Source organism: Bemisia tabaci, chromosome 3 (genome assembly GCF_918797505.1).
Source record: "Bemisia tabaci chromosome 3, PGI_BMITA_v3".
NCBI classification, from domain to species: domain Eukaryota; kingdom Metazoa; phylum Arthropoda; class Insecta; order Hemiptera; family Aleyrodidae; genus Bemisia; species Bemisia tabaci.
Genome location: NC_092795.1, coordinates 5,468,504 through 5,495,066, shown reverse-complemented (window position 1 = coordinate 5,495,066; position 26,563 = coordinate 5,468,504). Strand labels below are relative to the sequence as shown.

Genomic DNA, 26,563 nt, shown 5'->3' with positions numbered 1-26,563 from the left:
ATTAATCAGACCGCTCGCCTCCGGGAGTCTGTTTCGCGACTGGAGGAAGAGGGTGGCGCAGCTTCATTAGACATCCCGTCGAAGCGCCAGACGGCGCACAGTGGATCGAGTCAGTAGGAGAAGTCGGACAAAATTGGGAAATTTTAAACGCTTGTAACTCCGTTTATACAAAACTTTGAGGTTCTAAAATTGGTTCTATTGGTTTCCTCGTGAAATTTTCTTCAGTTAGCACACCTTAAAGTTTAAAATGTGATGAGGTATACATAAAAATGTGCAGTTTTAGTAAAAATTTTCATGATCGACCTCTCTAATTGACTCAATCCACTGTGCGGCGCCGGCGACATTTTAATGGCCCGTGATATCGCGTAATTAGGCCTGGCAAGGAACTCTTGGTGTAAATAATTACATCAGAAGTACTCATGAGTTCTTCCGCACGCCAATGGACCCCCTCCGATTCCTACTGTATTAAACGTTTATGTCCGATTATCTATTAACTGCACAGCGACAGCTATTGAAGTTAAAACGCAATATAGAGACAATATTGGCTCAATATAAACAGTATCATCTCAATATTTTATCAGGGTTGAAATATCATCATTAATTTAAACTTCCTGTCCCCGGCGCTCAGCCAACAGTGAGCAATTTTTGACTTCAACCATGCCACGACAATACTGTCGTGCTGAGGAAAAACGCCGTATGAACACTCGAGAGTTGCCAAATTTCCTTCGATAAAATGTTTATTCTTAAGGAAAGCTGTGGATATTTTTCCTTGACATTTTCAGAAACTTCAGGTGAAATTGCAAACAAAATGACATGAAAAATTTGAAGAAAAAGATTAACAAATCATCCCGATGATTAGTGATTTACCAAAGGAAAGAGCCTTATGCAAAAACGGCCAAATCCCCCGTAGCTCCGATTGCTTCCATTTTTTAGTATGCTATTTTACCATAACAAAGGGCCCCGTTTCTGAAAATTTCAAGTAAAAAAAAAATTTTCCCGCGCTTTGGCGGCGTTGCCAAGTTGCAACCTTAAACATTCGATAACTTTTGAACCAATTGAGTTATTGATCTGCGGTTTGCGCTAAAATTCTTTAAAATTTATGAATTTTTGTTTTATGTATGGTTTTTGGATAGAACGTAACATTAAACTTATGATTCACCTCTTTTTTTGGATTTTTGATCCGTCGAATTTTACGTGTTCGTAAATACCCCAAAAAGCCATTTTTTGATTTTAAAAAAAATATGTCCAATCGATTTCTCGTCTGATTCCGCATCTATCGACATGTCATACTTGGCGGGGAAACGATTGGTATAGAAGTTATGACCATTTTTATACGCGGGTTTCGACGCGCCGTACCCATTACGCACCGTTACAGCCGTCCTGGGCTCCTCGCCGCGTGGCCTATAGCGACTGGTTCATCGGCTTTACTCAACTTTTTAATTTTAACTGACTTACTCAAGAGATAATTTGTAATAATAAAGTTTTTGTGCCCAGTGATTTGTTGTTCTAACCCATAGTTAATAGCCAGTTCTAAGTGTCAGAGACCATCCAGGCAAACGAATAATGTAGAATAAGTAGAAAATGACTGGGATAAGTGACTGTTCGAAGCTGTGACGGAAAGAGAACTGATATTTGGGCTACATTTTGCAATAAGGAACTAGAATTATCGGCTCATTTAAGAAACAACGTATGTGCCATTAGTTTCTTTATGCTAATAAGTGCTTTTACGGATAGGTCAGAAATTATGGTACCTCATGCCAGAATGACGTTTATTTAGCGAGGGATGTTAGAAGCATACCTGCGGGGTTATTAGGGAGTATCAATTACCTTTGGATCGATTAGAAATCTGGGATTAGATAGACAAAAGTTAGTTCGCAGTGCAGATAGTGCAAATAATGTCGTCAGGGATAGACCTCTATTTCGAAAAAATGATAATGTAATTACATAAATCTATTCTTGAACGAAACTTATAGTCTCTGTGAAGCTCTTTAAAATGATGGATATCGATGAAGATTATTAGCGTAACTTGAAATGGATATTTATACGTATTAATTGAGAACGACAATATTCAAAAGCAGAGGAAACGTAACATTACAATCTTCCTTTTCATCGCAACGGAATCAGTGGTGTGGCATGAATTGCGATATATCGATTGTTATGCCATTTAAACCTACGTAAAAGGATCGATAAACAGGGTGTTCGCAGCGAAAACCTTAATAATCGATTCTTTACCATAGGTTTAGATGGCATAACAATCGATAAATCGCAATTCACGCCACGCCACTGTGAGGTTCGGTATACTCCGTTTTCCGCGAGAGATGAGGATTTTGTATGATACCACTATTTTAATGCCAGTGCGCGCGGCTGGTATCGCGCTCAAATTGAAGGCGCACAATCGTGAGAAGAGAACAAAAGTGAGGGCGGATACAGCTTTAAAGTGAAGTTTTCAGCTGCCGCTTCTTGTTTTCTGCGTTTAATTGTGTGATTCAAATTTGACCCTTTTGATCAAACAATTACTTGTTTGCGATTGAAGTGCAATCAGTGTTCGAAACTCACTTTTGAGTTTCAGGAGCCATGTGGCGCATCAAGCCCGATTTTTAGGCGCCATTGAAGATTTTTTAGGGGCCAAATTGACTTTTTGCCTATATTTTACGCATATTTATTTAGTTAGACGCAAGATGTTTTCGTAACAGAACTAGTAAGTAGCTGTAACTTGGGTAAGACAAAAGCACTAAGAATGAAATTGTGAAGAATAGAAATAGAGTTTTTTTTTTAATTCAAATAGATTTGTTTTCTTTCTTTATGTGACTTCTTATGAAAATCAAGATTTTTCGGGAGCAATTTTTAGGGGCCACGTTGGCGCAGTACCTTCATTTTTTAGGTGCCATGGCCGATTTTTTAGGCGCATTTGGCGCGTTGGCGCCTGTGAGTTTCGAACACTGAGTGCAATATTAGTATTTAAAAAAAAAACGAATGAAAGAAGATGCTGTAATATTTTTAATTGCAATAGATAAGATCTAAATAACGATTTTGTCTCTCAAGTCACCGCTTCTTCTCCCTGAGATAACAACGGAAATTTTCGAGTTCAGGTAAAGTGATCGATAATTAAAGTGACAGTATGGGAACACTCTCAAAGGCGCAAGTGAAACTATTTATAAAAGTCCCGAGGGGTTTTCTTCATAGAGAAAAATGCCTCTGCAAGTTATAAGTATATCGGATTACAGCCGCGATGTCTCATATTATCCAATCATCACTTTTGCACTTAAAGACTAATGGAAGCCTTTCATTTACCCATCATTCAGAACTACTCAATACTCTTGATACGCGCGTTATTTGATTAGGAACGGTTGTTGGAATAATTATTTTTAGCGCAACTCTTACTCGGAAATGGATAAACCACGATATTTTAATACGCTAGTATATACAAAAACTATTTGTCTTTAAGCTTTGTATATCTACCTCTGTACTAAAACGAAAATAAATTAAATTTAACAATCCAACAACAACAAAATGATATTCTGGGACTTTTTCAGAGCATCCGCGGAAAAAAAACTTGTATGAGGAGACAAAATTCGAGAAGGTCAATTGGACTGCATTCTGCAATTAGGAACTACAATTTCTGGCTCTGTTCAGGAACAACGTATGTGCCATTAGTTTCCCTATGCACAAAAGTGTTTTTACGGATGATGCAGAAATTGTTGTTCCAAATTGCAAAATGAAGTCCAATAATTGGATTTACCTAACTTTTTTGCGACTTACGGAATATCCAAGCAAAAAATTAGCTTGCGTCGAATATACATCAAAGGCCGATTGGACTGCATTTTTCGATTGAGAACTACGATTTCTGGCTTAGTTTAGGAACAACGAATGTGCCATTAGTTTCCCTATGCACAAAAGTTTTTACAAATGAGACAAATATTGTAGTTCCGAATTGCAAAATGAAGTCCAATTGGAATTACCTAACCTTTTTTGCAAGTCACACCTCCCAGTTTAGAGCAAAAAATGTTGCAAGTTGCTTCCTATTTCAGTGCACGCATGGTGATTCCGTGACAATTTTGAGAACGGAGAAAAAACTACGTTGTTTTCAACGCAAAATAAAGTTCTGCGTTGATTAATTTTTCCCCATTATCATCACATTATAGACGCTCTTGTTTCTGGAACATTCTGGAACAGTTCATTTAGAAATTTCCTCTCTTTTTCGCCCCTCCCTAAAGGATTTTGGGTTAAGTATTTTTCTTTTGTTTTGAACTTTTACGGACTTTTACCCCTCCCCCCCAAAAATACATCCTCACAGCGTTCTTTTCGTTTCTTATTGTTTACACAATTTAATCCTTTTTCATTGTTTTGTAGTCTCGAAGTTTCTCGAAGAACAGAACAGGGATTTTCAAATCCTGTTTACAATAAAGAGGTCCCTCCACCTCAATGGAACAAAAGGGATGCATTTTTGTCCTTTTGTTCCGTAAAATTCGGGTTTCCCGCCACAGGACAACGAGGAAATAGTTTCTAAATTACATCCTAATTGCAGGAGGGGTCGGCAGAGGGGGGTGGGAATTTTGGAGGTGGCTACAGACCAACCGAGCTTACAAAAGGGAGACCCCTTCCCTAAAGTTCAATCAGTGTGAGTTTAGAAAGCGAGGAAGTTCCATGGGTGAACAGGTCAGAGGGTCAGAGGGTCAGTGGTTCAGTGGCTTAGTTGTTCAGTGGTTCAGTGGTTCAGCGGTTCAGTGCTTCAGTGCTTCAGTAATTCAGTGCTTCAGTGTTTCAGTGTTTCAGTGGTAGTGATTTAGTGATACACTGCAGTCAGCAACCGGAATTCCAACATTTGTAGTAACTCAATTTGGATTAAGCTCCTAATATGTAAGTGAACCTTATAGCTTACTCATACCTTCTATTTTTATACACTTGAAATTTTGATAGTTTTAATTTTAAATTTTTTATTTTTCCAATTTAAACATTTCAAATTTAAATTTTTAATTTACAAATTTCAAATTTTGAATTTTCAAATTTTTAATTTTTATTTTTCAAAGTTAAATAAAGCAGTCATTTTTCAAATTGAAATTTTTTCGCTTATAAATTATAAATTTTAGGTATATTCTATAGTATTTTATCATTACTACGGCCGTACCAGGTTTAAATTTTTATTAATCATCGTTTTAGGTACTCGTATTCTCAGAAAAAAGATAAAGGAAAAAAGAAGGTAAATAAATAAAAAAGGAAAGTAATAATATTATATTCCAATTCATTCGAATTCTATGGATCAACAGTATATTAAGGTGATTCGATGGACGCCATATTTTGTGTCAGAACGGCATGCGATATATCGCATCAATTAGTTCCATTTTTTAGGTACTTGTCATTTTTCTCCAATTTTGAGATCGCAATTCTGTTGTCAGGAGACTAAAGTACTCACTTACCAATTTTAACAAAGAAATTCAACGTAATAAAGACGTGGTTTTTCTTTAGAGAGAAAACATCCCATTCGAGTGCAGTTTCGATATCAGTATCGAATGCGATGTTTTCTCTCTGAAAAAACCACGCCTTTATTACGTTGAATTTCTTTGTTAAAATTGGTAAGTGAGTGCTTTAGTCTCCTGACAACAGAATTGCGATCTCAAAATTGGAGAAAAATGACGAGTAGCTGAAAAAATTGAACCAATTGATGCGATAAATTGCATGCCGTTCCGACACAAAATATGGCGTTCATCGAATCACCTTCATTGTTTTCCTGCAATTTGCACAGATCTACACAACCAAAAAAAACCCTTAGATTGTGAAAACTTTCTTGAATTCTTGAGTAATTTTCAGCGCTTATTCTGAAAAAATAAACGAGAATCAACCCTCAAAATCGCAGATTTTTTAATAGAAGTGAACATTCGTTTGGTTAAAGTTTAAAAGTAATCAATCAAAGTATTTATTAATTGGACTGCATTTTGCAATATGGAACTATAAATTCTAGCCCGGTTTAAAAACAACGTATGTGCCATTAGTGTGCACTATGCACATAAGTGTTTTTTCAGATGAGCCAGAATTTATAGGTCCAAATTGCAAAATGTAGTCGAATTGTCCAATCGCTCTCATGCTTTTTGACTTATATTATTGCTATTTTTCTTTTAGGTCATTTTTTTGCATTCTTGAATCTTGAGTAATTTTTAGCGCCTAGTCAAAGAAATAAACGAAATCAAAATCCCAGAATTTTTAGAAGAAGGTCATATTTGCTAGCTTAAAATTGATTAATAGTAAATTCAATTATTCATTAATTTCCCAATTATTTTCATGCTTGTAGACTTTTAATAATTCTTTTTTTTATTTTTGTTTGTTTCAGGTCATTATTTTGCATCCAGAATCGCATCAAAATACATTGATTAAATAAAAAATGCGCAACTACACCTCCACGTTTGAAAATCTCCGATGGTGTTCCACTTTCAGAAAAGAAAAATAACCGAGGAATCTCCCTCAAATTCTCCGTAAATATTATAGAATGAGTGAAAAACTCATATTAATGAAAAACTCATATTAATGAAAAACTCATATTAATGAAAATTTCATATTAATGAAAAACTGCTGATTAATTCCGGTTGAAAATAATAAAACAAGAGCAGAGATTTGCGACGTCACAGTCAAAGATAAGTATTTTCAACCTTCAGCTATCGATATTCGAACTCTCGTTAAGGTTTTAGTAAAAAAAAATTGCGCACAGGCTATAATTTTAATTTACATTAGATCTTTAGCAGCTCTGCTTCCTTCATTTTTCTATTTTTCCAGATCGGCAAGACAGTAATGAAGTTTCCGGCATTTTGCTTTTTGAATGAAATCAACTTATTTTATGGGACTAAATTTTTATTTTTCCTCTTCAAAGGCTTCATGCTAATTTTTCTTTCTCCTTTCTCGTGTATTTATCTCTTCTAAATTGACAAGAGACAGGGTCAGAGCACAAGTTACTTTCAGCATACTGATCGCGGATAAAAGTGCTTTACAGAATTGGTAGTTTTTCTCAAACATCATCTTACTTTTTCTCTCCATGTTTTTTTTTCAAATCTTTATCATGTTTTTTTTTATCTATTTCTTTTTACATATCGATAAAAAACGAACACAGTGAAAGTTGTTTCATCTTCTTTCATTTTTCTTTTTTTTCTTTTATATATTCTAAATACCTCAAACTAATTTTCCATTTTTTCTTCTTCTTTCAGATTGGCAAGAAACGGGTGCAGTGAAAGCAGTTTATTTTGCTCTCTTCATTTTATTTCGTAACTACCTCTTATTAATTTCTCTTTCTTTATTTATTCTTTCTTCCATCTTTCATTAGCGTCTCCTCTGAAGACCCAGATACACCTGCGAATTAGAAGCGCTTGTTGAAAGTGAAACACCAATAGGAAAGGAAGATTTTGATAGCTAGACGTCGAGCGATTGAAATCCCGGTTTCCTATTGATGTTTCACTTTTAACAAGCGCTTCTAACTTGCAAGTGTATCTGCCACTTTACACCATTTGCAGTTGAAGTACATATTGTAATTGTACGTATTTCTGTCAAACGGAACTATGTGCCGTAAGACATGAGCCCTGAGACCCATAAAAATACATGCATAACAGGGCTCACGTCATAATGCACATAGTTCCGTTTAACAGATATACATCCGATTGAAACTACTGATTCTTTTTCCCTTACAAAAGCACTTATCTGCAAACTGCTAATATTTCTGAAATAAGACAAATTATCAATTCCTCTACTGTACAGCATAGTCCAATTTAGACGTATCATAAAGTCACATTTTAGTCGCTCATTAATGATGTTTGATATTTTAAGTATTTAAAATCAGAACAATTATAATTGGACGGCATTTTGCAATTTGGAACTATAAATTCTGGCTTATCTGAAAAAACACTTACGTGCATAGGGAAACTAATGGCACATACGTTCTTTTTAAACCGGGCCAGACTTTATAGTTCCAAATTGCAAAATGCAGTCCAATTATGCTGCGTTCAGAAAGCCACTTGAAATGACTAATTATTTGCTCACAGAATAAATAGCTCAGGAGAACAAATAGCGTAAAAACAATTGCACTAAGGTGATTCGATGGACGCCATATTATGTGTCAGAGCAACATGCGATATCGCATCGACTGGTTCCATTTTTTCAGCTACCCATTATTTTTCTCGAAGTTTGAGATCGCAATAATGTTGTGAGGAGACTGAGGAATTCACTTAACAATTTTGACAAACAAATTTTACTTAATAAAGCCGTGGTTTTTTTAGAGGAAAAATATCGCACTCGATACTGATATCGAAACTGCACTCGAGTGCGATATTTTCTCTCTAAAAAAACCACGCCTTTATTACGTTGAATTTGTTTGTCAAAATTGGTGAGGGAATTCTTCAGTCTCCTGACAACAGAATTGCGATCTCAAAATTCGAGAAAAATGACGAGTGGCTAAAAAAATGGAACTAATCGATGCGACACAAAATATGGCGTCCATCAAATCACCTTAAGTTCCAAATATTTGCACGGAATGAATTTAGCATTAGAAAAGAGGAGGTATTAGTTTTGACAAATATATTAAGCAAAAATCAAAACTAATTTGTTATATATCTTATTTCTGTACAGAAGTTGATATGTTTCATAAATAAAAAAAAAAAAAAAAAAAAATTTGTTATAAAAGTTTTTATTTTCAAGTTAGGTTTAGGTTAAGAACTAATCATTCCTTTTTTTTTTCTTCTTAGTCTGTTTCAGGTCGGAAAGAAACGAAGAGGATGGATGCTCCGCATGTTGAGTCATTGAGGACGGAAGTAGTGCCCTCCTAAATGTGTATTATTTCCATATAATTTAGAAAGTAGTAATTACTAGTATGATTGAAATTTTATCCAATCAATTTTTAATTAATATCATTCATAAAATCCATAAAAATAATTATATTTTAACCGTGTCGTATCCTTAAGATGATTCAACGGACGCAATTTTTTGTGCCAGAACGACGTGCGATATATCGAATCGATTCGTTCTGAAATTTCAGCTACTTGTCATTTTTTTCGAATTTTGAGATCGTTCTTCTGTTGTCATGAGTCTGAAGAATTCATAATCCAAAGACAAACAAATTCAACGTAATAAAGGCGTGGTTTTTTAGAGGAAAAATATGGCATTCGATACTGACATCGAAACTGCACTCGAATGCGATATTTTTCCTCTAAAAATACCGCGCCTTTGTGAAGTTGAATTTCTTTGCGAAATTTGGTACATGAATTCTTTAGTCTCATGAAAAGAGAAGTGCGATTTTAAAATTCGCAAGAAATGACGAGTAGCTGAAATTATGAAATGAATCGATGCTATATATCGCACGTCGCTCTGACACAAAAAATGGCGTCCGTCGAATCACCTTAACTTGAATGCCCTCAGCTGTTTAAAGGGATATAAGAAGTATTCGCTATTCCTTCCAGTTCTGCGCCTGGTTCTCATTTAATTCAGTCAAATAATATTGCATTTAACTGGGAGAAATTAAACTGCATTGCGCAAAAATAAATTATCTTTTTCGGTTCACCGTAGAAAAAACACGAGTTTCATTTTTCCAACGTAAGTAGGTGAATTTTGAAGAGCCAAGAATATTAATTCCTTTTTGCGTAATGCAGTTCAATTACTACAACTGAATGCAAACTTGTAATTGGATTACACTTTGTAATAAGGAACCATTATTTCTTGCCAATTTTAGAAATGACACACATGCCATTGGTTTCCCTATTCAGATATGTGCTTTTATGAGAGCTAGAGATAGTGGTTTCTCATTGCAAAATGTGATCCAATGATGTTGCAAGTCCAAAGAGAGTATGAAACTGCAATTCAAATTAAAATTTGGAAAAATAACGTTTGATTCATTATGGCATAATGCATCGACTAAAATCTTGGCGAGAGAGAACTGGACACAATTAGGCTAGAAGCAACTATGTTGCAGACAAATCCTAAGCACATAGTTCCTTTTAGCATACATGGGTCCAACTAATTTAATTGCTGACAACAAGAAAACTTCTTATAATGAGGCGTTTAATAGAGAATTCTAAAAGCCAGTTTTGTCACCCATTGCAAACCATACTAATAACTCTCGATTTATCTTGTTTGTTCCAGAAGATGCGGCAGAAGAAGCGGGGGTTTTGGGGGAGGGCTCGCTGAGGGGGGAGGTTCCCGGGGAACGGGGGGTTCGTTGGGTTGGGTAGAACCGCGAGACGAGGATTCCCAAGGGGGGGGGGAGGATTCCCGGGGAAAGGGGGGCTCGTGGGGTTGGGGCGGAATCGCGGAGTAGGGTTTCCCAAAGGGGGTTCCCGGGGAGAGGGGGGATACCGTTGGGTTTATGTAGGATCGCGGAGCAGGGTTTCCAAGGGGGGAGGGGCCGCGGAGTAGGATCACGGGGGGAGGACTAGGGTTTTTTTTTTTTTTTTTTTTTTTTTTCTCCGCGACTGGCTTGCTGAGATCCTCCGGGGCGTTACGTCCCGGGGTCTGCCGTCGCCGGCAGGGGCGCCCGTCGGGACCCCGTGGGTCCGTTGGGTGCCCCTGCCCCCGACCCCCCGCGAGGGGGGTCACTTTGCCCCCCCGCAAGGGGGGGCTTTTTGACCCCCCTCGCGGGGGGTCGGGGGTGGGGGCGCCCAGCGGACCCTTATGGGGTCCCGGCGGGCGCCCCTGCCGGCGACGGCGGCTCCGGGGCGTTACGCCCCGGAGGATCTCAGCAAGCCACGAGTGGAAAAAAAAAAAGAAAAAAAAAAGGGAGGAGGTGGGAAAGGAACCGGGACGCTGGAAGCCGGGGTTGGGGGAGGCCGCTGCTGGTGGACACCGTCGTACCGGGATCGTCGCATTTTTTTTTTTTTTTCCTTCTTTTCTTTCTTTTCTTTTTTTTATTCTCTGTTGCAGGTGCTGCTGCTGGGTGCCATCGTACCGGGATCGTCGCATTTTTTTTTTTTTTTTTTTTTTCCTTCTTTTCTTTCTTTTCTTTTTTTTTATTCTCTGTTTCAGGTGCTGCTGCTGGGTGCCATCGTACCGGGATCGTCGCATTTTTTTTTTATTTTTTTTTCTTTCTTTTCTTTTTTTATTCTCTGTTCCAGGTGCTGCTGCTGCTGCTGGATCTTCCCGCAACCGAAGGTAAGATACTGTTTTATTCTTCCTCCATAAATCAGTTGCGGAGGGCGCTACTTTCGTCTTCTGCGGGCACAGCTGTTTTTAGGAGTATCAAAAACGGCATGGAGAAGTGACAGGTGGAGATGCATCGGCGTTGGTGAGTGTATTTTTTTGTTTCCTCTTCCCCTTTCCCTCTTCCTCTTTCCTCTCCCTTTTCCTCTTCCCTCTCCCTTTTCTTCTTCCCTTCCCCGTGGATTAGGGCTCTTGGCGACACCACGTTAAAAAAAACGCGCCGTAAGCTCTACCTCCAGGAGCAGCACCGTATCCTCTACCTGATCGGGCTTTCCTAAGGTGGTGTGGAAACGAGCTTGTCAAAATATGTATCTCTATTCCTCCTTTGAGTAAGTAAAATCAAAACCTGAGAATCTTTTCATCAAGTGCTTTTTTATCTTTTTTATAGGGAGAGCATAAATTCAAAACCTGGCAGGTGCTCCCAGGTGTTGCTACGATTGAGCACCAGTTTCTATCAGGTCAAAGTTCATAGAACGTTTCTTCACTAAAATTTAATGAAGGGAAGTATTCAGGTCCTTTTACGCTACGGAGCAAGATGCACAATTTTAGCAATACCGGATGATACTTTCCAGATTTTGAATTTCCACTCTTCACGTATCAATGGCTAAAGGCGAAAAAGTAAAACCTCAATTGTAACGCTTAAGGTGATTCGACGGTTATGCGATACATCGCATCAATTCGTTCCATAATTTCAACTACTTGTCATTCGTTTCGAATTTTGAAATCGCACTTCTATTGTCATGAGACTAAAGAATTCATGTATCTAATTTCACAAAGGAATTCAATGTATTAAAGGCGTGGGTTTTTTAGAGGAAAAATATCGCATTCGACTGCACTTTCGATATTAGTATCGAATGCTATATTTTTCTTAGTCTCATAATGACAACAGCAGTGCGATCTCAAAATTCAAAAAAAATGATAAGTACCTTAAATTATGAAACGAATTTATGCGATATATCTTTCGTCGCTCTGGCAACCGTCGAATCACCTTAAAAAACGTCCGACTCGATCTTAATCAAAGAAAACTAATTGAAATGTTTCATTGCAATTGGCTGTGATTTATTTAGAGAAAGCGATGAAAATATACAGAGAATTTCAATAGGATCTAATGATTGGTTATCCTTGAAAACATTAAAAAACATTGAAGACTTTTATCATTGTAATCTGAAAAACGCATTTCCGATTTTTATCAATGCGTAACCGTCAATAGAAAGAGAAACATTAGTCGACGAAAACAAAATGTTTAGTGGAGCAATTTCTGTAGAGTTCCGTTAAATAATCAAAACTGGAGAATCTCACATATAATTTGGTTGAACAATGAGAATCCCGCATATAATTTGAAGACATCTAAGAGCACTTTGGCAACGCTTGAAGGTTCATGCGGCGTTCTTCCTTAGCACGACAGAATAGTGATATACTTGTGGATATGCGTTCAAGTGGTGCACCAGCTCAACGACAAGATGACGTAGGAGTGCCTAACATATCGTCACTTTCCGGGCAGAGTATCACAAGGTCCATGCGAAGTTTAACAATATCCGCAGTCATTTTATTTTTTTACAGAGAAATTGTTCGACGAAACTGTCCGAAAATTTTACTGAATCTCCTTTTTGCTGCCGATAAGATTCAGTGAAATTTTCTAACAGATACAACTGTTGCAACCGACAATTTCTCTGAAAAAAAAAAAAAAAAAAAACTAAAATGGCGCGGCGGAAATTTTGAAACGTGGTACTTTGGCTAGAAGGTGATGACATTTAAATTAGAGTAATCTGTATATACACCCATTTAATGATTCCTGCGTCAAAGCACGGAGGGCGCTATTCGTTTTCCTATAATTTATGATTTTAGTGGTAGCGTAGTTTTCTCGAAATTGATAGTTGAAATTTTGGTGGGCTAGTTCTTTCATCTCAACGGTACTCATCTTCCTCGTGGAACTTAAAAGCGCGCCTACGTCGAAAACACCTGAGCGCTTCTCTAATACGAGCGTATAAGAGCTTTCCCGCTTGTTTTTAATTTTTTGTCACGAGTTGTTCTGGGTTCATTTCCGTGATTTTTGCGGATTTCAAAAGGTGATGCTTTACTGATGAACCCGCACTTTTCAGGTTTTGGAGGTATGACCCAGATTCTCATTGAATTTAACGTGATAATGTAGTATGTAGGGGCAAATTCTCTCATTTAAGCAACGTAAATGTTACTTCTTTGTAGCAGTCCATTCTAATGATTAACCGGGGTTTTTCATAATTTTTGCTGCTTTCGATATGAGATGGTCCCTAGAAGAGCTCAGTGTATTTAGATTAACTCACAAGCGACCGTCCAGCCGGTCTTACGGATATTTGAAATGAGGGTGTCACCAAAGGCCTACTTACCTCTTTCATTGTCTTGACCATAAAGTCAGGAAAAAAGAAATTGTGAATATAAAAAGTTGCTCCGGCTAGGACACTTGCGATGAAAATGAGTTTTGCTGCCGCTTGCATTGCTCCAGAAGAATCTAAAAATACCTTTACAAAATCGGAAAAATAATTATTAGACCTCTATGAAAAATTTAAGAGCTCTTGAAATTTTGATAGTGCAATGTGCCCGTACAACGTACAACGTAGTAAATCATAAACCCATTGATCCTAAAATCTTCCCCAATAGAAGTGTGCATTGAAAAAAGAGTGTAAGGTCATTTTACGTAAAATGGAACACAAATAGTTTCCAATCTGATATTTTAACAATTTCTTAAGAGTTTCATCTTTGAAATTCACAAGTTGTTTAACTCTTTCAAACAGCCAATTTTACTTGAATGAACCTGATTGGAAAATTTAACTGAAGCACTGGAAACACTTTGTTCATTATGGTCATTCGTCATTTTTTTTCGATACGAAATAGGGGTGTAAATCGACCGCGTTAAGCAGAAAGGAACCAAGCCACATAAAATATCGCCAAAAACTGGGGAATTTATTTTTTTACGAGAGAGCGTTTTTGCGGATTTTTTTTTTTTTTTTTTTTTTTTTTTTTTTTTTTTTTTTTTTTTTTTTTTATCGGTTTAGGACTTAGCAACGTTGACATCACCCTCGCTTCTATTACAACTCTGCATATGTACTCTATGATCAAAGTCGAAGATTAGGTCACGTAGCAGCCTTGAGGCGTAGGCAAACCTCCTCAATAATGAACAAAACACTCGCAGCATATCATTATTCTGGAGTTCTCCCTGCGTAACTGCATTTTTTTTTCTACGAGGCTCCCTTCACGTTGAAAAATTTTCTTGTTACAGACGATGCGACAGGAATTCTCTTCGAATCGAATCAACCAGAAGTCTCATACGAGCCACAAAACGTCTCCTTTAAGTAAGAAAAATGCTGCTTGAAGCAATGAACGTTACACGTCGTTACAATGAGAAATCCTAATTGCGGCAGATTCAACAGGCATCCTGTTGATCTCGCAAGAAAAGTTTCCTCAATGCGATGCTCTTACAACACAACGTCAGGGAACAATCAGCCAGATTTTGCGGTAAAAAAAGTATAGCTTAATTGTGTTTTAATATATTTTTTGGTTAATTGTTAAAAACTGCGATTTTAAAAATAGATAACTATTTTTAGACACATTTTAAAAGGTCGAATACACAAATAGGCATTAATTATTTGAATTAGCTGTGTTATAGTGTATTTTATGCGAGTATATTAATACGTCAAAATCACTCCTTTTTTTCTCTCACCACGGAAAAAAAAACTTTAAGGGAGTCTCTATTAAAATTGTGGTCCCACTCCAATTTGAGAGATGACATTATTCATTTCCAATTAACTGTGGTAGTCCCACAACTCAAGTTGGGGTGATACCGCAACATTTGGGTTGGTAACCTAATTTATTAGGATATTATCACAATTAATTGAGGTACTATCTGAATTAATTGGAAACCTCCATATCATCCAAAAAGCCTGTTTTCTTTTCTTTCTGTGACCGTTAAGCACGGAGATCACGTTGTTTAGTACCAATCCAGGTTGAATAATTAAACCATTAGTTAAAGATTCGTGGCTTTGAAATTAAAGGTTCAAACGATAACTAAAGACATTTATTAGTATACCCAGGTTCATCTCAAATATGATAAAACCGTTTACGATCCAACCTGAATGAAACACGCCGCGATTCGATTGATTAATGGGCTCCATTTTGCAATTTGGAACTATAAGTTCTAGCCCGGTTTAAAAACAACGTCCGTGCCCTTAGTTTCCCTACGCACATAAGTGTTTTTCGAGGAGAGCCAGAATTTATAGCTCCAAATTGCAAAATGCAGTCGAATTTAAGATTAGCCTAGATGAATCGCATACTGCTTTCTACAGTATAATTCAATGCGACTACTTTAGACTATGACCAATTTTCATGTTTTACTTGGGTCAATTCAAAATCATCAACAAAACGTCTGTTGCATTTTAAGGCAACATGCCTTTATTTGAGGTAATTCGATGAACGCTGTATTTTATGTCAGAACGACATGCGATATATCGTATTGTTTACATCCATTTTTTCAGCTACTCGTCATCATCTCGAATTTTGAGATCGCAATTCTGTTGTCAGGAGCCTAAAGAATTAACTTACCAATTCTCACAAACAAAATCAACGTAATAAAGGCGTGGTTTTTTCAAAGGAAAACTATCGTATTCGCATGAAGTTTCGATATTAGTATCGAATGCAATATTTTTCCTTCACATAAACCACGCATTAATTACGTTGAATTTGTAAGTGAATTCTATAGTATCCTGACAACAGAATTGCGATCTCAAAATTCGAGAAAAATGACGAGTAGCTGAAAAAATGGAACCAATCGATGCGATATATTGCATGTTGTCCTGACACAAAATACGGCGTCTATGGAATCACATTAATAGAGAAAAATATCGAGAAAATATAGAAAGAATAAAGGTGCATTAGAAGAAAGTGGAGAGAATTTCAAGTTTTGGCCGGAGGAGGACTGAAAAAGGCACGTAACCTAAAAAGTTACAAGAAGCTTCATCAAAATCTCAAAATTGGGCACTTACCACGCATAACTATCTGGAAGCATTCGCAGGAAAACTACCTTAACAACCCGAGTTCTTCTTGAAGTGAAAAACTTGTGAACCGTCCGGAGCTTGAAGGGACAGAAGGAAAATTAGGAGTTTAAAGGGTCAGCGTGGAACACTTGACCTTGAGGACAGAGGGCGGGAGCGAGAGGGTAGCGCGGCGATGGGCACATCCCTTTAGTGGCTCACGAAGATAATTGTGGGTATGAATAAAAAATTCCAAGTTTGTCCTGATGTATGGAATTATCGAGTCCCTCTCTGGAGAAACGTTTCGCATGCAATCGAAAACTAAACTTTTCAGGCTTTATCGGAGCCGCTGCCTGCTTGCTACTCTTGAGGCCTGCCGGCCGTGGACGGTGCTGTCACGTTATTCGGCATGATGACGTCATGATAGGTTTGTGCATCACGTCGGCGCATCATTTCTCTCATCTGTTGATTATCTCGACGAAAAGCAAATATTATGCCGGGGATAATGGGAGGTTGCGGTTCGGCGTTAATTCACAAATTACTTGGAATATGAGATTTAATCCCTCTAATCACCTTGAGCCTGCAAATTTTGAGATTTCGATAGCTGCTAACTAGATTCACAGTTAAAAACTGTCATGTTTATGGTTACTTTCAGTCAAATTTTTTTGGTCGGATCATCCAAAAGCATTTGGGTGATCCACCAAATTTTTTGTTAAATCTGTCGAGATCATAAGTTACTATTAGACATCTGGGAATGAAAAGTGTGTCCTGCTGACCGAGTGTGCTCTTGTCTGTCTTTTGATTACTCACAAGTTGATACAGATTCAATTCTGGTCACTCACGCCTGATTTTTGACGAGGTTGCAAATTTTCAACCCGAAGATTTTGTCAGAGAGCTGGCACCATGTTCTGATCGACAAGTTCCATTAAGCCCGATGTGCGCCGAGCTTCGGTCACTTTTTAATACATTTTCGATCCAAAATGGCGATGTAGAATACGTAGTAATTAATATACTATTTCTTTGCACAAGACAGCCGATCCCCGTGTATCGAAAACAATTGATTATGTATCTAAATAGTCACCCGGCATGACACAGGAGTCTCGGAATTCGAGACCTGGAAAATGCTTAAAAGTGGAGCCAGCTCCTCCATTTGCATTAAGACTCTATGAACTCTATGACTCAATCCAAAAGAAAAACTAAACAGAAAATTTTGATCAAACAAATGAGTCCTAAGTGGGTTACCTCGTGTTCTACTTTCTATAACTTGATCTTTATTACAAAAATCATACGTTTGACGCGTAACGCATAATACGTGAGGTGCGAAGCATCGCGCCACGCGAGCGGTTCGGCCACAAAGCGGTCAGGAGGCTTAGCCCCTTTTTCAACACAAAATGTCGTTTATTTTTTCTCATTGTGCTAACCTAGTTGTCATGCGTTTACTAGATCAAAAGCTACCGGAATCAAATTCTAGAAATCACGAAAAGTGCTCATAAAACCGGTGTTTCTGCTAAATTAGATTCCATTCGGCTGTCCGCGAAACATTCCTCAATGTTTTCCTATCAATAAATCAATTTTGAATAATTCTTGTGGCTCTTTACCCGCAGACGACCACGTACACATAATATTTAAAATACGTAAAATCCATTTTACTACTAACATATATGGCCAAATGTCAATTATGTAAACGGACAGAATGAGAAAATTAGTAAATTAAATGAAATTCATTTTCCAATCAACATGGTCAGACATGAATTTTGTAAATAAATCAAAAAGAGTTAAAAATCAACAGCTACAAGTAAGTAAATTGAATTCTCATGGGGGTAACATCTCACCATTGGTTAAGACAGAACGATGCGGAACGCATACACATACTATGGTAAGGGCATAGAAACTAAAACGCCTTCACTGTACACCGTATGCAACACGCGCATCCATAAGATACGAATAGTTGCATACAGGATTACAGGCGTTTTATTTGAAATCACGTTGTGCCATTAGTTGGAATCTTACTTTTTAGAACACCTTTGCTCTGATCTATTCACTATAACCTTTCTACTGAATGCAATATACTTATATCGGATATTTTTAAGATACTATCTGACAGCAGTAAGTAATGTTTCAGGATTGTGATTTTATTTAAAAAGACGAGAATACGGGGAAACGGCATGATGTTATAAAATTCATTCTTGAAATTTGCAATTTAGGAGTTTTATAATGTATGATTCTTCATAAATTTTCTCGGCACTATTTATAAAGATTCACTATTTGAAATCCACATAAGAAATGCTCAGTGCCCAGCTCATTCTTCCGTTCTAAGGAAAACCGTCGTATGAACATTCGGGTGTTGCGAAAGGTTTCAGGAAAATTCGTCAACGATTTATTGTCCGCGCACCTTTTTTGCCCAGTAGTTTACGCCCACACGTAAAATAAGCAACAATGACTTGGTCCAAGCGTTATATTTTAGTCGGAATGTAAAATTTTATTGACAATATGAAATTAAGAGAGAGGGGGGTGTTGTTATGGTTGCTCATTTTCTAAATGAAATGTTATTACTTTCTCCTTTTTAATCATCTTTTTAAATTTTCATCGGTTAATATATGGTTTTATTTCTATCCTTAAAATATTCGATGTACAATATACCTTATATATGCATAGGTATTTTTTTATTTTTTTAATTTTTTCTTAACGAAATTATTACTTCATTTTGAAAACATTTATATTTTTAAAACGTGGCAAATATTTATAAAACCCTTTCCAAGTGACATTAATCTCAATGAGCCGCAGTTGTGCCGACAGAAATTGCAAAAATTAATAAAAGAGGGAAAAAAACCAAAATGCACGCAATCTTTACTTTTAACCCATTTGTACATCGATCTTTTAGAGTCAAATACGTCAAATTTTCAGAGTTTGGTAGCGCGTACACCTCGCTGCAGCACAATAAAAGCACAAAATGTAAAAGAAAAAATTAAAGTGCCTCAGAAATCATTAAATTTGACACGAAACCACAAATATTTAAAAAAAAAACACACATTATCTTATTATTCTCCTTTGATAAATTGATACATATTTTTTCCCATCAATTTAAATGAGAATAATCAATGCAGAGTGTGCAAACATTTCAAAATCATGAGTTAAAAAACGCTGACTATGCGAGTATAAATATTATAGCGTAACAGAGCGGAGCGGCGTGCTGCCAACGCAAGAGGCTCACTGGCACCTACAAACCTAAGTGGATACTTCACGCATTGCACAATGCTGGAAGTATCCACTTAGGTTTGTAGGCGCCAACCCGCGTTCCGCGCTAGCCGTCCGTCCGCCTTGCAGCGGCGCCTGAAGCAACTATTTCACAACAGGGGTGATGCCTGTTGCACAGTATTATACGAAATTGAACGTATTAAGAATGACAGGCATCCTTTAAAAGTACAGATGTTTTCTCGCGAAATAAATCAAGATACTTATCGTACACAGGAAAAATCTAAAAGCCTTTAGCTGAGGCAAATATAGGGGTTTACCCGGTTCAGGTATAACAAGGTGGTAATTTCTTGAAAGATAATTAAGTCCTGTTGCTCCAAAGAGGTGTAGAGAGTTTTAGTGAATTTTGTCTGATGGAATTGACGCTCCCTCATTTTTACCAAAAATCTCAATTATATATTATTCTCCGTTGGATCAAACAACAACAAAAAAAAAAAAAAAAAAAAAAAAAAACATCAAACCCTTATGCTCCCAAGACATTATATATTTTCATCCAAAAACGTCGTGAGCCATTGTCGTTTGTATTTACATGTGGACCAATTAACTTTGGGTCAACTGGCACTTGGACCAAAACCTCCGTGCCGAAAAAACGCGCGGACGTAAATTACTGGGAAAAACAGGCGCGCGGACCAAACATCGTTGACAAAATGTCCTATAACCTTGCCAAATTTCCTTCGATAACATATTTATCTTTGAGGAAAGCCATTAATATTTGTTTTTAAATTTTCAGAAATTTTAGGTGAAATTGCAAATAACATTATCTGAAAAATTGGAAGAAAAATATTTTTAACATTCCTCAAAAATAAACATTTTATTGAAGGAAATTTGGCAACAACCGATGGTTCATACGGCGTTCTTTCTTAGGATGGCAGCATGTCAGCGTACTTTTTTTAACTTTCACTGACCCTATTAGGTTGTTTATAATTTTTCAAAACACTGCATGTGACGGTGATTGCTTATTTAAAGCAGATATTTTGACAAAAAATAACGTTCTTTTTTTTCTATTCTGCATAAATTAACAATGATGAAATTTAATCAAGACGTAATGCCTTTGATGAACCTTAAATGCATGAATTTTACGTGGATATTTCTTCAATGGAGGGCTTTTGTTTTGAACCTGTAACCGATTTGGTCTTAGAAGAATACTCAAAAAAATGCTTAATAAAATTTTTGTTTACCCATATCTTTCTTTGAACTTTACATCATTTTTTTATTGGATTCCAGCAAAAATGGATTAACGTGTTAGATTTGAAACTTCGAGGTATTTTGAAAATGGCATGCATGGTACTAAAAACATGGTAAAAATGTGAAAAAAACTTTGAATCAAAAAGCTTATTAAAAAATAGGATGACAATATTTCCACTATGCGCAAGAGAGTGAGTTACTAAAATCTATTTCAGTATGTCACTCAAATATTTTTCGGTGAATTTAGCTTAAAGCAGCTATTTGAAATGACTTTGGATACTGAAGCATTGGCAATGATTGAGTATTTCTCGATAATGAAATCAGTTATGAATTGCGTTGTTTACCTTATATTGCGAGTAGAGGAAAGAAAAATACTACCTATTTACCTGCAAATTTGCTGCCAGGTTTAGTATTGTTTTGGTGATAAATATAAAACACAAAATTTAGCAAATTTAAAACTAATTTATTTTAATTTTTTAAACATAAATTATCCTAGAGAACTATTGGAGCAAATCAAAATAAATAAAAATAAATAAAACAAAAATGAGTGAGGTCGAGAGACTGAGATGAGATTTTTAGGTAGTTTTGGTCATGATTTGACGATTTTCACGTCATCTGTTGAAATTTGAGTCTTGAATCTGCAATCAGAAAAACGAAGAAAAAAGTTAGTTGACCGTTTGAATTACACGCAACAATTACACTTTAAGATAGTAAAATATGAACGTAGAAGCAATTTTCTTTTCGAGATCAGTATATTATTTTCTTAGTTTACTGATGGGTCGCTCTATGTTAAAATTAGGTGCTCCAGCCGAAGTGCTAAAATCGGAAGTGAGCATTTTAATTAAAAAGTATCTAATTTTTTTCTTTCTCGGACTTCTCACGCTAATATTATGAAAAATATATATCTTAATTACAAACAACAGAGATTTCCTGCTCAAAGGTTATAGCAAAGGTCTTGTGGCTCTATTAAAAGATTTCCCAAAAACATAAATAATGCAAGTAGGGCTACTTGACGAATTTATTTTAATATGTATTTGTATTTCTTCGCAGCTCAGCTTTGGAGCCTTTTCAGAATACAATTCCTACCCGCACTGAAATCCGAGAAATTTACTCGAGTGGGGCAAAAGTTGGATTTGGAGTTCAACGCAATTTTTCGCTCAGTGATGGTTGATGAGCAAATTGATTGTGAAGCCAAAAATCAAATAAATTTCTCCCGATGATGACTCATGAATGTCGGGGTGAATACACTTTACTCCGCGATTTTTTGCAGTTCATGTTAGGATTACTAGGCCATTCACTTAACTCCTCAACTTTTTGGTCATCATTCGAGCAGTGGCGTGGCGTGAATGATCGATTATCGATATTTCCCCATTTATAGCAGTGGTAAAGAATAGATTATCAAGGTGTTCGTTACGAACGCCCTGTTTATCGATCATTTTCCATTGGTTTAAATGGTAGATCAATCGATAAATTGCCAAGCACGCGACGCCACTGCAGTCGAGTTAGTCTAAGCGTTATGACTTCCAAAGTGACTATTCCTCCGTAAGATAAGGCAAATTTACGCGTCTGGCAAAGGGTCAAATTTTTCGACCAGATCGGCAGGGTTGCAACAGAAAGGAGGAAAGAGATCTGCTATAATATCAAGACTAAACTCGGTTGCTCGGTGAATTTTTGCCAATATTCGAATCCATCCACTTTTCGACCATCAAGAATTTTGGATGTGGTCGTCGTTGCTGCCAGCATGGAGACCAATAATGTTATGGGCGCACCATCGCCCGGAGGACTTTCGTTTTGTTGTATCAGAATTTGGCAGTGAACAAAACCTCTCTAAGAAAATCTAAGGAATTCTATTATCGATAGCAGTGCGGTGTCTCTATTCCGAGAAAAGAGATTGGAGGAATTTACCATTCCGTCACTCTGTATTTCACACAGCGTCAATTCAGAGTCAATTCTGCCAGAAGAAACGTAAACGTTACTATATACCGGTAAAGGTATCCATTCCTCTGGCAGAATCGACTTTGAATTCACGTTGTGTAAAATACTGCGTGAAGGAATGGTGAATACTACCAATCGTTTTTCTCGGTGTGCAATATATCGTCTCTGTATGCATTGAATTTCTGAGTTGTCTACAGGTAACATAGGCGGAAATTCTCACCTCTTTTGAGCTTAGTGGTAGAGGACGGAGTGTGGGGCGTAGACTGGGGCGTGGTAGGCGGCGACAGCGGGTGCGTGGTAGGCGGCAACGGCGGGCGCGTGGTAGGCGGCAACTGGGGCATGGTAGGCGACGGGATGGCTCACACTAACGTGGGAGTAAGAGGTGGCGACGGCTGGGGCAGCGACAACGGGGGCATGGTAGGCGGCGACGGCGGGTGCGTGGTAGGCGGCTACAGCGGGTGCGTGGTAGGCGGCCACTAGAAAATCATAGAAAAATAAATAAATAGGTAAATGGATTTAATATGGATAGGAAATGTGAGTCGCGAGTTACGTGCCATCTCCTTGTAGGGCATGGGAGGATAGGGGACTTTTACGGCTAGGTGTCGCAGAGCGCCATGGAGCGCTGTAAAAGCGGCTGTAACGTATCGAAGGCTAACGAACAATACTGCCGTGCTAAAGAAGAACGTCACATGAGCATTCGAGAGTTGCCAAATTTCCAAAGATAAAATGTTTATTTTTGAGGAAAATTTTGAATAGTTTTCCTTGAAATTTTCAGACACTTTAGGTCAAATTACAAATAAAATTATCTGAAAAATTGGCGGGAAAATATTCAAAAATTTTCCTGAAAATTAGTGATTTTCCCGAGGAAATTTGGCAACGCCTGAAGGCTCATACGGTGTTTTTCCTTAGCACGGCAGAATACCACTGAATGACAATTTTAGCAAAAATGAGTTAGCGACATTGGAACATTCTACAGTATAAAATACGTAAGTTGATGATTATAGTATTTTTCAAATTCTGCAGGGAACCACTGCGATGACGCTGCAATGTATGAAAAAATTGCAAATCTGAGCTTAAAATTACAAAAGATGGCGAAGTTTTCTCTTCGTTTTGCAAAATCGTTAGTTTTCAGGTACGCGGTTTTGTTTGTTAGCCATCGGTATGTAATTTAAATCACGTGACATCCCCTACTTTTAAGGCGGCGAAGAAAGCCGTTTCCGACAAGCATGAGGATTCCCGCCAATTTTGGATTTTAGCCGATGCCAAGAGTTTTAGCCGCACTAGGAATAACGCAATTTTTTCATGGTGAAATATTTTGAATACGAAGACAAATTTACCCGTCGGAAACTTGAAGAATCTGTTTCAGGGAAGAGGATTCAAAAGATAGAAACATACTCTCTAAAAAAGAGATTCATGGGTAATAAGTCTTATTTTCTTTTCATCATAAACCAGACATTCTCATTTGAAGATCCTTACATTTGGTTGGTGAAAAAAACGTGACTAGTGATCCGGACTGCCGTCCTTTAGAATTTAAAACTGAAAATGTTTCAAGTGAAATGAAAAGAAAGTAGGTCTTATCACCCATCAGTCTCTTAAAAAAATTCCCACAAACCGACATTTAAAGTTTTTGACGCATGATTTTTTCCTCTTACCTATTTTCCACCCTAATGAAAATTGCGAATCTTTAATATAAGAGTGAGTTTTGTCATTTCAATTGAAGTTTTCATTTCGCTGAGAAATTTGCATCGCAGGCTCGCCTTGCGATATGTTCCTTCCAGGTTACTGCGTAACTGCATCTTATTCTGATCTCCATCATTCTGGTATGCAGTTTTTGAGACGCCGGGAAACTTTCCGGTTCCTCCGCGGGATTGGATTTCACTTACTATTTACCTCGGCGAAAAGTGCATGGCTGATTTCGAGAATTTCATAACTCATTTGCTCGCCAAATCAAAACCAATTATGGAAACGCGGTTGAGTTGCGAAAGAAAAACAAGAAAAGGTTAAATAAGCAGGAACAGGGACGGAAAAACTTTGACCGCTCTCTTGAACTTTCAAGGAAATTACACTTCCCGTTGAGCTAGTTTAGATCTTAAAGTTGCGCCAAAGTCTTATTGGGTGCAATTGAAACGATCGATGCTCCAATTGCCCCAGTTGCCCCGGCAAAACCAAATTGCGTCGGCAAATTGGAGTAAATTTACAATGAGACTGCAAATTATGCCCATCTTTTCGAAGTAAATACTCTACGCAGGCTCGAAAAATTACATACGAAAATTGTTTATTTTGCTTTGCTCATATTTGTGAACAATAATTATTTAAGTAATTTTTGCCAAATATAATAATAAAATAAGTATAATTTATCTTGAAAAATATTTTAAAATTATTTTAAATTTTTTTGCTTACCTGATGGGTATCCGACGACTCCGTATAATCCTCTCTTCTCCTTGTTGGAGGTCTCAGCGGGTTTGCTTTCTGCGGAAGCGTCTTCGATGGGGGCAGCGTAGGCGCAAGCCAGGAGGAGGAGGGTGCTGAAGACCTGAAACAGATCAGAAAAATTCAAATTAAATCCTAATTTGAGTAAACAACTTTCATGGTGATAGTTTTGCGATGATGTGATCAAAAATTGCAAAGCAAAGTTTTGAGAGAATAATTTTGATACAAATGTTCTACATGTTTGTACATCTAAAGAATTATTCCTAGAAATTACGCCGATTCGGTTCAATAATATATTCTCCTTCGTGAAATTCTCATTAATTCAGAAGAGAGTTTAGTCATGAAAACAGACTTGAAAGTTTGATTGAAAGCGCTGATGATTACTGAACTTGAACTCATTGAGTTAAAAATTTTGGTATGATCAATGGGTCAGGTGCACTAGTGACATAATCGTATTTTGATAGTTTAAGATGATAGATTAGCACGAATTGAAAAGATTCTTTCAGGCTCCAAATTTCTACGTCCAATATTAACTGAGATACTGAAAAACACGGCATGAGATGTCATCCACAGTCATATTGAATTCCATTGTTTCTTCCGACTTGATTTCGTCGATCAGTGCTTCACAGAAAATTCAGTGGTCACGTGACGTCAAACGCGAATGGGAAAAGGTGAAAAAAACCGTGGTATGCACTACTACGCCGAATGACGTCATTCGTCGTGTTTTAGGGTAGGGAACCTTGGTCCATTTTTTGCCCACTTTCCACCCAAATTTGAACTAATTTTCGGCGGAAACTTTGAAAATGAACCATCATTGTGAGTTAGAAATATTTTTAGGATCACAAACTCCACAAAAAATATTCAGATGTCGAGTTGGGAATTTTTTATTTTTGTCCACAGAGGACGGCACTGTGCATCAGCGTTAACGATCACATTTCAGTCCACGCTCTCAAAACTTGGAAGCATTCACTGATCCCGAACTGATCACGCACTGGCGGGCGGGCGCGCATAGCAAACGATCATTTCACAACGGATAGAATATCTGCGTAACGGACGAAGACACAAGTACTTACGGCGAGCTGCATGGTGGTTGAGGGTGCGGGTTGGTGCTGACTAGCTAAGATCACAAGAAACTGGCACAAGAGACTGATGGCTTCAGCTTGGGATCAGCGAGTATTTATACGATATCAACTGTCACCTCCGCGAACCAAAAGCGGGCGCTCGCCCCTCGACTCACGCACACACACGCACCCCGCCCGAGCCCCCTCCCCTCCCCCCCACGGGGGGCTGCTCTTGAAATGCGTATCTGGGTTACGATCATCGCTTAGTTAGGGGCCACCGAGCCCCGTCTGATTGAGTCTTTTAATTACCGACTTCTGTTCGCCACCGGTGCGAACGTCGGGTGTCGGGTGTCCCTCGAGAAGCAGCGTGTCGCGCGGGGTTGCCGAAGACTCCTGGCGCAGCTTCAGACTCTGTTTCTTAGTTATTGGTTCGGAACACACTCGAGTGGAGTATCATTATCGGAGGGCCGAAAATTGTCACCTAATCGTTCGTTTTAATTGGTGTCGTGCTTATTTGTGTTATTTTTTTTATTTTTTTTTTCT

The 26,563-nt window shown here is 37.6% G+C and overlaps 2 protein-coding genes across 2 annotated transcripts in view; both read right to left on the bottom strand.

The window, feature by feature from the left end:
* Positions 1-16,530, bottom strand: part of LOC109043345 (sensory neuron membrane protein 1) — a 35,622-nt gene extending 19,092 nt beyond the window's left edge. The window contains exons 1-2 of the mRNA XM_019060538.2: positions 16,170-16,530; positions 13,521-13,652 (exon numbers count right to left, since the gene is read on the bottom strand). Of these exons, the coding sequence (XP_018916083.2) occupies positions 13,521-13,628 (108 nt within the window). The 5' untranslated portion in view covers positions 13,629-13,652; positions 16,170-16,530. The remainder of the gene's footprint in view (positions 1-13,520; positions 13,653-16,169) is intronic.
* A 4,506-nt stretch (positions 16,531-21,036) lies between these two features.
* Positions 21,037-26,178, bottom strand: LOC109043263 (uncharacterized). Its single transcript, XM_019060405.2, has 4 exons — positions 26,033-26,178; positions 24,930-25,062; positions 22,750-23,005; positions 21,037-21,232 (listed from the first exon to the last, which is right to left on the bottom strand). Exons 1-3 carry the CDS (start codon positions 26,042-26,044, stop codon positions 22,761-22,763), a joined length of 390 nt encoding a protein of 129 aa, XP_018915950.1. The 5' UTR covers positions 26,045-26,178; the 3' UTR covers positions 21,037-21,232; positions 22,750-22,760.
* Positions 26,179-26,563: the final 385 nt, after the last annotated feature.

Coding starts and splice junctions, on each gene's coding strand:
- LOC109043263 (XM_019060405.2), bottom strand. Junction 23,006..24,929: donor AGTCGTCGGATACCCATCAG/GTAAGCAAAAAA, acceptor ATGATTTTCTAG/TGGCCGCCTACCACGCACCC.